We start from the raw sequence: 11237 nt of genomic DNA, 5'->3' as shown, positions 1-11237 counted from the left end.
TCAGGCGGCTGTGAGAGCTCTGAGGGAAGAAAAGGAATCCCAGTAGTTGTGATACCTGGAAGAGAGGGAGAACAAACTGTGGGAAAAAAAATTCAGGCATTTTGAGAAAGGGGTTTAATTCAAAAAACAGGAGGAATTGTGGAGCAGTGCAGTAGCAGCGACTAGCCACGCACACATGAGAAGTAACAGGCCCATGACAGGGTGCCTGAGGGCACAGGGACAGACAGATCAGCAGGTACAGGGACCGATGGCTGCAGGACGAGAGGTCTGATACAGGAGCCAGCTGAAGCTGTCCATGACAGCAGCGATGCACAACGTTATTTACAACGAGACATAAGCACATGAGGGAGCACTGTGAAAACTGCTGACCTACATGTATGAATTCTTGGCTGGGTCAAACACGGTGCCAACAATGACAATGATATTAAATTATTATTGTTGTTGTTTGTCTTGCAATTATTCACCCCTCCTTCTCCTTATTAATAATACAAATCAGGTTACGTGCCCAGAGTGTGCTTCACATTGTCAGAAAAGACCTGAGCAAACGGTGTCCCAGCCTTGTCCACGTGTTAAGGCACGAGTCTTCTAACTGACAGTGGACTCAAAGCTATTCATTTCCACAATACTGCACAAACAGGACTGTTTGTTTCTTATCATAGCGAAGAAACGGTAACTAGCAAACACCCAAATCCTCGTAAAGAAAAGGCACAGGTTGTGACCTTCATATTTTAACAACTAATAATTAATGAGTGAGCAAAGCATACAGGTTTTCACCTGTGGACAGATGTTTACCACAAATCAGGTTTCTGTTAAGAGAAACTAGTTGTTGAAGTGAAGTTAGATAATTCATGCACATGGCAAGAAGAAACCTCTTCTCCTGGTGAGGATATTACCTGAGAATGAGCAATATTTAACATGCATCTTTGCAAAAAATATGTGCATTGCAACCATTGCTACTCTCATCAGTTTTCACTGACCTACATTAAAATCCCAGGGAAAACAACACAACAGTAGCATTTTAGTTCTCTCCAACAAAGAACAGAACAAAATTAAATAAAAGAAAACAAAACAAAGCCATTTTTAGCAGGAAAGATAATGCCTAAGAAGTTGATGCGAGGAAAAGTTATATGCTTAAAAATAAGAGCAGATTACTTAAATTCACTACATTCATATGCAAGCATAACTTTAGTGTAAAATCTTAAATGGCAGAAAGCCCAAATCTAAGAATTGCAGAGAAAGGGATATAATTTGTAAACAAGGAAGCTAGGATGATCAGCAAAGGATGCTATAGCTTCTTTTTTTAACAACATCTCTGGTATTCTCATTTGCTGTTTTATTTGATTTTAAAGTGTACAGATTATGGTAATTTTATATGCCAGTGTCCCCATTAAAGCTAGGTTTCTCTTCAGTTTATACAGTACATTAAAGCACAATTGATTTGAATTAAATGACACTGTCATACTTTAAATTCATTATAATGTATCAGATGTGGTTTTGAAGACTGTTACCCACCAAAAGTGAATACCAAAAAAATAACGTGATTTTACATTTTTGTGGTTTTACCCAAAACAGTCCCTGTGGGTTGCTGGATTAAAGATAAAATAATTTTAAAAAAAAATGGCATTTAAAAAAAGCAAATACAATTTTCAGTCTTACTATATGAAAATGTTCCAGCCTATATAACTCCTACTGCCTAGTTTCAAAAAATTCCCTTGTTCTGAAGTCAGTTCTGTGGCTATTAGAAGTAGTCACTGATGTAAATTCCATCTTGTTTTGAAAACATGCTGAACAAAGCATTGGTTGTCCAGAGTGTATAAAAAAGTTAAAACCTATAAAATGTTGGCATCGCTACTATTTGTGGCATGAGAATGACATGCATATAAATCATAGTTTATTGGCAAAGTCTTTTACACACAGAAAGAAGGCTTTGCTGAAAATGGAATTCATCAATGTAGTGTAATTGCCCTCTTTTATAGATTTGTTTTTAATGCATTCTGAATCAGGAAAAATCTGAAACAAATTTTAGTCTACAGTAGGAATCAGAGGCACAAGAAGTCTTTTATGACATAGGTTGGCTATGGTAGAGGGGACAATTAATATACAACTAGGCAGAGTTTGGGGAAATCAGGATGGAAGCAGAGGCCTCAGTGTGAAGCTTTGGGAGAGGAGGTCATTTGTGTAGCTGATGTCCTGCCATGCACTCTCAGCCGCATCTGCATTAGCCCTGGGGACAGTGGTCTGTTGCTCCATTTTGTAGGAAAGAGTCCTACTATCACCATTTAGGAGAGGTAGCAGTTTACTAAAGGCTTTCACAAGACTCTTTCTCTTCCTGCCCATCATGAGGGGGTGAAAGAGGCCTTTTATGCAACAGATTTGCATCTTAGCAGAAGGGGATTTTTTTTTTCTGGTGACATTTTGGCAAACCTTGATCCACAGCCCCTCTAGCAAGGACAAGGAGAACAATCACCTGCCAATACTTGGCCAAGCACGTGAAGCCACCCTTGTGCCTCGTATACCACTACTTTGCTTGATCAACAGCTGGTGGAAGGTAAGAAATTCTCTCCTGGTCCAGGCCCAGATGAGATGTCATCCAGGCCAGGTCTACCTCTCTACATCCATGCTGAACAAGACTTGGCAGTGTCATTTGTTGTCTTAAAATGGCATCTCAATGGGAAATAAGTGTTCAGGTCTCACTGCGGGAAGTGATCTAATTCTCTTGGATTTTATGAGTAGCCTGTTCTTAGCAACAGGAAGATTTTGAAGGTGTTGGTCACCTAATCATTCTAAGTATTCTTTGTTTAAAACATCTAATTTTAAAAGTTTTACCGCTGTTAGAACCTGTAGGATAGCTGCAGTACCCTAGACTCAGAGTCACCTTCTCTGGATGGTGATAAATCCACTGCACAAACCATTCAAGTCCTGAGAACGGAGCAGCCCATACTTGCATTGCTCCAGTTCTAGACAAGTAAAATGTCACTGAAGTTACACCAGGGTAAAATAAGTGAAACAGCAGTGAACCAGCCCAAGAATTCTCCCTGATAATTCTTTCCTTTTTCATTTCCAGTAGCAAAATTATTGGCAGCCACCAGGGATCAATGCTGTAATTAGCCTTGAAGTGCTGCACTGAAGAGCAAACGCTTTAGCAATCCAAGCAATATTCTGTTAAGTCATTCTACTGGACTGCAGGGCTTGTGGGTGGGATTCTCCCAAGTGAAAAATACAGCAATGCCACAAGACTAAGTTCTTACTATTTCTTGGAATTTTAGTAACAGCCATAAAATTCGCTGTTGGCACCTGAATCTTTAGAAGCACTAAGCAAATTAAACAATCAAGCCTCAGTCCTGCAGCTCTTCTCCTCATATGATGCTTATTAAAATACATGTGGTGAAGAGCTTCATGAATGGATTCCAGAATTTTCAAGCAGAAATGCCTAAAATCAAGTTCATAAATCCACATCTAAATTTTTTAACAATGTTATGTTCGTTTTCCAATTTTCTTGAGCTTCTGAAAATTGAAAGTTGCAAAAGCTTTTGAAAAAAAATCAAGCCAATTTATGCAGGTCTTTAATCTGCATTAGGGTCTGTGTTAAGATAATTTTCTAGAATTGTCCATCATAGGCGTCAGGACTAGTCCTGTGAAGACTAAAGGAGGTATGGTCTGGCAGCCCTGATGTGTTCTGAGTTGATCCTAGTTCTCTGGAGCTAAAATACCACAGGAGAGCTGAGTAAGATGATGTACATATGGCTAATGAGGTTGCCTTCTATTCTATCAAGTTTGGAAACTTGGCCCACAGACTGACATGGGATATTGACACTGGAAGCGTACTATTACCAAAGTGGTCCATCACGGATCACGTGGCATAACTCTTTCAAAACCCTGCCTGTAACTAAATAATTTCATCTTCAAAAAAGTCAAGGAAAAAATAAATGTAGGACATCAGAAAACTATGAAGAAAGGCTAGCAAAATCACAGCCATTTTAACGAGAGCTTGGCAAGTTGTGTAAATTAGAGTGATTGCATACATGCATAAGTCGTGCCAGCTTGTCTGCACACACAGCATGTAATATCCACATCCAGAAATGTTGTGTTCCAGCCCAAGGAGTCTTCATTTAAAGTAGACAATAAATGAGTTGCACAGTTCTGCTTGCGGTTGTCTTCTCTAGTGTTTGAGCATATTTTTAAGCCAGAGGATCTGTTTAGGAGAGCCAAAACTATGTATACTAATGGCAATTGCAGAACTGGGTGTGAGAGAGCTAGACAGCCTGATGGCTTGAAAAAATGGAGCATGGAGACAGGAAAGAGACAGTTATCAGGACAAGGACTTGTGCATGTATTAGAACAGCCTGTGCATCAGGGCATGTGTAATTTAGCCACACTGTCCTCTACTGGCTAAGCCCGGATCACTGATAATGATGATGTATTCATGCTGTTTTCATTCTTTGGTGCCCAATTTAAGGCATTTCAGCAGAATCATACTTTCAAACAGCCCATCTCCTTCACCTCATCTCTCTCTGCCCTCAATACTTTTAAAAACCAAGAAAGCAGAGTCTTTATGACTATCAAAGCTCCATGATGTTTACTCTCCAGCTCTTGTCTTAAGACCTCTGTCAAAGGCAAGGAAGAGTTTTGAGATGGGGAATTTCAATAAATTTAATTTATTGCCAATTAATGAACTTTTAATTACTGATTCTGATATTTAAAAAAAATATAAAACCACTTAGGGAAAAACACCTCAGCTCCCCCCCATACACCTCTCCTCCCCTCTTTCTGGTCTCTAATCCCCTCGCTGTGGGCTATACTCAGTCCCTTTGGGGAGGTGAGGGATGGCGCAGGAGATGGGGGTCAGCAGATGGTGGCTGCTTTTCTTTTTCCACTCCTTGTTTTGTATTCATTTGCCCCAGGGTGGGTTCCTCCACCAGCCGCTGGCCGGTCAGAGTCAAGCCTCCTCCTCTCTGCCCCTGCTCAGGCAGCTTTTTTTCCTCCAGCCCCTCCTCAAGATCCTGTTTTGCTCCAGCACTTCTCCTGCTCTGCCATCTCTCCTCTCTCCTCCTGCTCTGGTGTGGTCTTCTCTGTCTTTCTCCTCCTCCTCTAGTGATGTTGTCTCTTTTTCTCAGCATTGACCACCCTTTCTTAAAACACATTTTCACAGAGGTGCCAGAAACCCCTCTGATCGGTTCAGTATCGCAGGAGGAGCTGGCTGCAACCAGCTGCGTCCAGCACAGGGTGGTCCGTGACCTCCTCCCACGGAGACCACCGCACAGCCACACCACTGCCAAAACCCTGCCAGTTCTGCCCAATAGACACCTCAAGCCCCCCTTAGTAATCAGAAAAAATCTGGCCAACTTCTAGTTCTACATTTTATCCAATCTGGGGATTTTTTCCTTCACAAAAACCTTTACATTTCTGGATACAAGTATTTCTGGTATCTTTGGAAAGATCGGCCTGATGAGATCCGCAATAAGGACTCTAAATGAAAGCAGGCCTTTCTACAGCCAGCCTGTGCACATCCCCTGGGCGTGCTGCTCCAGAGGGCTTCAGCCTTCAAGCCGACTGCTCTGTGCTCTGCGTGGCTCCCACAGACACCAACAACCTGTATGCTGCTTTCAGGTTCTGGACGACAGCTGAGACCGGCCGAGCCTCCGGGAGATGCTGATGCTGATGCAGATGCAGAGGATGAAGATTCTGTGAGTTTTTTTAGAGTTGGGTTTTTTTGGGATGGGGTTTTGCATAAGTTTAATACCAAGGCTTAGCAAACTATTACATAGCTGTTGACTACAGTAACTTTTCTTTAAAGCTTTAGCCAGTTCAGGTTCCCTGTTGTTTGGGTCCAGAATGAAGCATGCCAAGTGCTTGTCAGCAGAAATTCCTCCTGGGACTCTTCCATGGTTTGCTTGGTTATAGAGGGCAATAAAGTTTGAAGCCACAGGATGCAAATGTTAGGTGTGCAAATAAAGCAGGAGAGGGAATTCTTATTGACTTTTTCAATTATTACTAATTGATCTGTCAGTATTTTCAGCCTGTTCAGCCCATAGATGCATACAATTCATAAAGAAAACCAAAATCAGCATACTATTGTTTTTGTTGCTCAGGACTCTGTCCCTTGTGTTCTTGAGTAGCATCCTTAAAAGAGAACTGTATTTGTTCTTGACCTAAGGAAAGAGTTATTGGTTTTTCTACATCCACCGTTACTAATGAAAGATTTGTACACAGAAGGAGACTATGCCTAAATAGAAAAACTCTCCTAAAAAATGGGTCGCTGTTTAATGGTGGATGTTCCTTTCCCACCACTCATTTCTTTTCCACAGGTTAATGAAGTGGCAGTAGAAGACATCCGTCCAAGGCCACAAGGATCCTCTCCAGTTTATGAATATTCCATAGAAGAAGAATATTTAAAGGCAAGACACTGAGTTTTCATGCAGGCGTGGCTTTACCAAGTTAATTCAAGAGGCTTTAGCTCCTACAACCAGTCGAGACTCATATGTCATGTAACAGGATGTTGTTGCAGCCATATTGTCTTCCTATCCCTGCCAAAATCAGGGCCATGTTCATTGACAGTTTTGTATTGTACTGGACTTGTCGTTGGCCATGTTCTTGTTTCTTGGGAAAAAATTCATTTGACTTCGTTCCTTAAAGGGCCTGGGGCAGAGACTGTCAAGAAAGCACAATGATTTTCCTATTAGAATATTTAACTGGCTTGAATCCAGCTAATACATATTTCAAAATTACCTGTACCTCTTGGTTATTCAAAGGTAAAGATTTGATTAGTACAGTTATGTTAAGATAAGTAAGCAACAGTTTGAAATCATGCTGAAGTCGAATAAATGAAAAAAAGGTATGTTCACAAAGATGAAAGCATGAGAAACGTGCTACATGAGTAATACACATAAAAGCTCCCAATGTCTTAATACAGTTGGTCTCTGGTGTTCATTTCATGCAAATTTTGGTACAATGCAGGGAGGCCTTGGCATCTACTTTCCTACTGGGAATAATATAGTTAAATCATTCACATTGTACATTGCACTTGTAGAACCCTGTTGTCATTAAAGTCAGCCTCACCTCAGTTCTTAGTCTAAACCAGGCATTTTAACTGATGTAGGACTTTTGTTGTAATTTACAACAGCGTGACTTCTGAACACTAAATAATTGAAACTTATTTTTCAGCTTCAAGAAGAAAACAAAAAGTATTCTACAGAAAAATCAAAACAGAGTCATCCACAGGTCAGTCTAAGAGCACTCAGTAGTTTTAGGCATGTGGTTTGCAAAATAGTAAAGTCCATTACAACACACAGATGTGCATGAGTGGACAGAGGGAAGGACAAATGGGCAAAGAGTCACGTTGGACTTGTTTTGACCAGGAACTTCACAAATTGCCTAGTTGTGGCACAGGCATGAGCACTTACTTGTCCTATCTGGGGTCCTTCCATAATTCTTTTTAGCATTTTTTAGCCTTCTCTGGTTTGAGTACAGTACAGCATTAGCTCTTAGTCTGACTTTTCTGGCCCATTGACTCTAATTCAGGTGCTTAACATCTTCACAGAAAATACAATCTTTCAGCCCTAAAATATTCCATATGTATCGTTTTAAAATTACAACCTATTTTCCCTATGGCCCTGATCCAGCATAACCCTAACACATGTGTTCAATTCTAATTTAGAACAGAATCAAACCCACACAGAACAAGTACATTCTCTATTTTAGATAATCTTTCTCGAGCTACTGAAAACATACCTGAGGAGAGTCAATGTTTTATTGTAGAATAATGTAGAACACTGATACAAATGAATAAAAATTATAAATTCACACCTTTTTCTATATCTAGGAGACAATGGAAGTGACCCTGAAAACAGAAGTGGAAGCTGGTGCTAGTGGTTTTAGTGTGACGGGTGGAGGAAATGAAGGAATATTTATTAAAAAAGTACTTAAGGAATCTCCTGCTTCAAAAATATTTAGTCTGAGAGAAGGTACAGTCTGATTTTCTGTTTATTTGGGGTTTTTTTAAATATATCTTAAAATAACCAGGTATGTAGCTGGGTGTGCATATAGATACCTACCTGATCTGTCATCTCTTTAGGTAATAGAAATAGTAGATCCCAAACCAACTAATATTATGTGTGAGCTTAACCTTTCCATATTAATAATTTCAAAGATAAGTTTCTTAAACAATAATGAAATGTGATTTTTTTTTAATACAATAAAAAAAATATCTAATTTTCACTGGAACAGTGAAAAAGATACATGGAAAGTAGTGTATGCACAAATAAAATGAAAAAAAACCCAACTCATAACATTCATGAAGAACCTGCCTTTGATTCTTTCACAAAATAGTATGCCACAAAATTACAATAAACAATGATTTAAACAAGAACAAAAGTCCAGAGTCTAAATACTGAAAAATATAAGAAAAAACTTTGTTACTGTCAGGGTGGTCAGGCACCGGAAGAGGTTTTCCAGAGAGGTTGTGGAGTCACCATCCTTGGAAATATTCAAAACCTGACTGCACATAGACCTGAACAACTGGTTGTAGCTGACCCTTCCCTGAGCAGGGCAGTTGGACTAGATGATCTCCAGAGGTCCTTTCCAGCCTTAACTATTCTGTAATTCTATTACGTGAACATCATTTTATATTTTAAATAAATGGGATGTGATAATTATTTTTTTTAATGAGCATTAATTCAACAGAATTTGAAAAACTGCAAGAAAACATAAACTAATTAAAATTATGTCTGATTCCACTTGCAGGTGATCAACTTCTAAGTGCTACAATATTTTTTGATAATATCAAATATGAAGATGCACTCAAGATTCTCCAATATTCCGAGCCATATAGAGTCCAATTCAGCCTCAAAAGAAAAATTGCTGGGAAAGAAGAGCTAGAACACATTCACTCTGCAGCCCAGTATAAAAAGGACAGATTAAGCCAGGTAGTTATTTGATTAGTTTACAAAGTTTGGATAACACTGTAGTGATGTGCTATGTGGAAACAGACCAGAACATACAGACTTGTGTCTTCTTAAGACTTAGGCACGTGTTTAAACGTACTAGCATGAATACTTATGAGAAGAAAAAAATCCCAAACAATATTTGCAGCTTTATAAATATCCTGGGCAAGACTATAGATTTTGGATAAAGCCACAATCTCGCGTTAGAGTAGAAAAACATTCTTCTCTAGTGAGTCAGCACTTTTTTTGTTGTTAAGTGTCCACTGATAGGCTCAGATAAGCCCTGTAATATATATATTCAATATTTTCCAAAATGTAAAATACCAGTAAATATTTTTCTCAAAAGTTCATCAATGAAATTTTCTCTTTAAAATATGTGTTTAATCACTGATATCTCCATAGACATGATCTGTTCATAGGTCTCCATCACATTGAAAATTATTTTTCTCTTCATATACCTATATATAAATATGATATATTTGTACAGACATATCTAGAGAGAGATACATATAGAAACCTCTATTTACTGCAACGATTTACAAAGAACATAAACCTTCAGAAATCCACATATTACAGTCATATAATCCATTTGTTTTATGTAATTCCTGCCTGAATTATATACACCATTTTCAGGAATTTTTTATATAACAAGTAGATACTGTGAATAAAAAGCACATTTTTCTATATATTTTATAGTATGTATTTTATTTTGTGTCGCATCTATATTTAATTTACTTTTAATCTTCTGACTATTATTTGTTCTTTCAGGAAAAAGAACGCAGTGACAGCATTCCTGAAGAAACACTGCATGTTTCAGGAAAAGCCATTTCAGAAGAAGACAGGGAAACATTAATTGTAAACCAAAGGGTAGGAAGAAGCAAGAGGCCTAAAAAAGATAGATTATCATGGCCAAAATTCCAGTCAATTAAAAATAAAAAGATACTGGGGCACAGAAGATCTCATAGTACATCAGATGCATATGAGCCTGCTGTACAGGATATTTCCCCTACAAGCACAGACACAGAGTCTCAATTTCAACAAGAAGTCCATATCAAAGAAAAAAAAGGAAGCCAAAAGAAACTGAAGTTCCCTAGCATTGGATTCAAAATGCATAGATCCAAACCAGAAACACAAGACAAGCAAAAAAAAGAAATAAAAACTACACTGTTAGCTGAAAGAGAAAAAATACATAAAGAAGATATCAGCCTGGAAAATCCCGAAATACTAACTGTTGAATATACAACATCTCCTGCTTACGAAATTAAAACAGGGGAGGTACATGAAACTTTAACAAAAGACTTAAAAGATATGAAAAATGGCATTCCATCTCATGAAAAAAAATGCCCTGAAGTTGAAATAAGCATTAAAAAAGAAAAAGACAAGGAATCAACATCAAAATTTACTGTACCTGAAGTACCAGCTATAACAACACAGATATCAAAGCCCAGTTTAGAAACACCTGATTTGAAAGAAAGCCCAACAAAACAAACAGCGCAAGTCCCATCAAAATCCCGAAAAAAGAAGCAGAAAGGAACAGCAGACAAAACAGGAGAAAGTGGAATTAACATAGACATGACGGGTCGCACAGCACAAGGCTCTATACAGGTAAAAGCTCTAGAAATAGGCACTGCTAAAGCAGAATTACACACCACATCTGACACACTGGAAACAGCAGAAAAACGAGCAGAAGACGACACACAAATACTAACAATTCAGAAATCAAAACTTGGGATTTCAATGCCCAAAAGAAAAGAGCCAGAGACTGAAGACACCAAACCAGGAAGTGATGTTGCACATTCCGTACCAGAACCAACAGCTGACACAAGTTCAGAGGACGGCAGGAATTTGGATGTGAAACCTCATATGCCTGAAGCAGAATCAGAAGTATCTACTTGGAAACTACAAATGCCATCATTCAAAATGGCCAAAACACCTAAAGCTGACGTGAAAATAGCAAGGGACGAAAGCACAGTTCAATCAGTAGATACTGTAAAAAAGGCACAGACAAAAGAAGATGGCATGGCCACAGGTGATAAAACCTTCAAGATGGACATTGGCATGAAGACGGGAGAAAAAGATATAGAGGGAAAAGAAAGCAAATTCAGACTGCCAAAGTTTAAATTACCTACATTTACCTGGGCAACTACAAAGGATGAGACAGGGCAAAGTGAAACTCAGGTAAGCGACAGGGAAAGAAAAATGCCGTCCCTAGAAGTAGGTGTAAAACCAGAGGTGAGTGTATCAGCAGAAGAAAAGAATATTCCAAGTACTGAAATTCAAATTGGGATATCCAAAGGA

General features: G+C 38.7%; 1 protein-coding gene across 1 annotated transcript in view; it reads left to right on the top strand.

Moving 5' to 3' along the window:
* The first annotated feature begins 7160 nt into the window (after positions 1-7160).
* The window catches only part of AHNAK2 (AHNAK nucleoprotein 2), a 28713-nt gene continuing 24636 nt past the window's right edge, over positions 7161-11237 (top strand). Inside the window, exons 1-4 of the mRNA XM_075501640.1 lie at positions 7161-7218; positions 7820-7961; positions 8740-8921; positions 9708-11171. Of these exons, the coding sequence (XP_075357755.1) occupies positions 7826-7961; positions 8740-8921; positions 9708-11171 (1782 nt within the window). The 5' untranslated portion in view covers positions 7161-7218; positions 7820-7825. The remainder of the gene's footprint in view (positions 7219-7819; positions 7962-8739; positions 8922-9707; positions 11172-11237) is intronic.

This window comes from Mycteria americana, chromosome 5 (genome assembly GCF_035582795.1).
Source record: "Mycteria americana isolate JAX WOST 10 ecotype Jacksonville Zoo and Gardens chromosome 5, USCA_MyAme_1.0, whole genome shotgun sequence".
NCBI classification, from domain to species: Eukaryota; Metazoa; Chordata; class Aves; order Ciconiiformes; family Ciconiidae; genus Mycteria; species Mycteria americana.
Note: the sequence above shows the minus strand (reverse complement) of the source record. Positions and strands in the feature narration are given on the sequence as shown.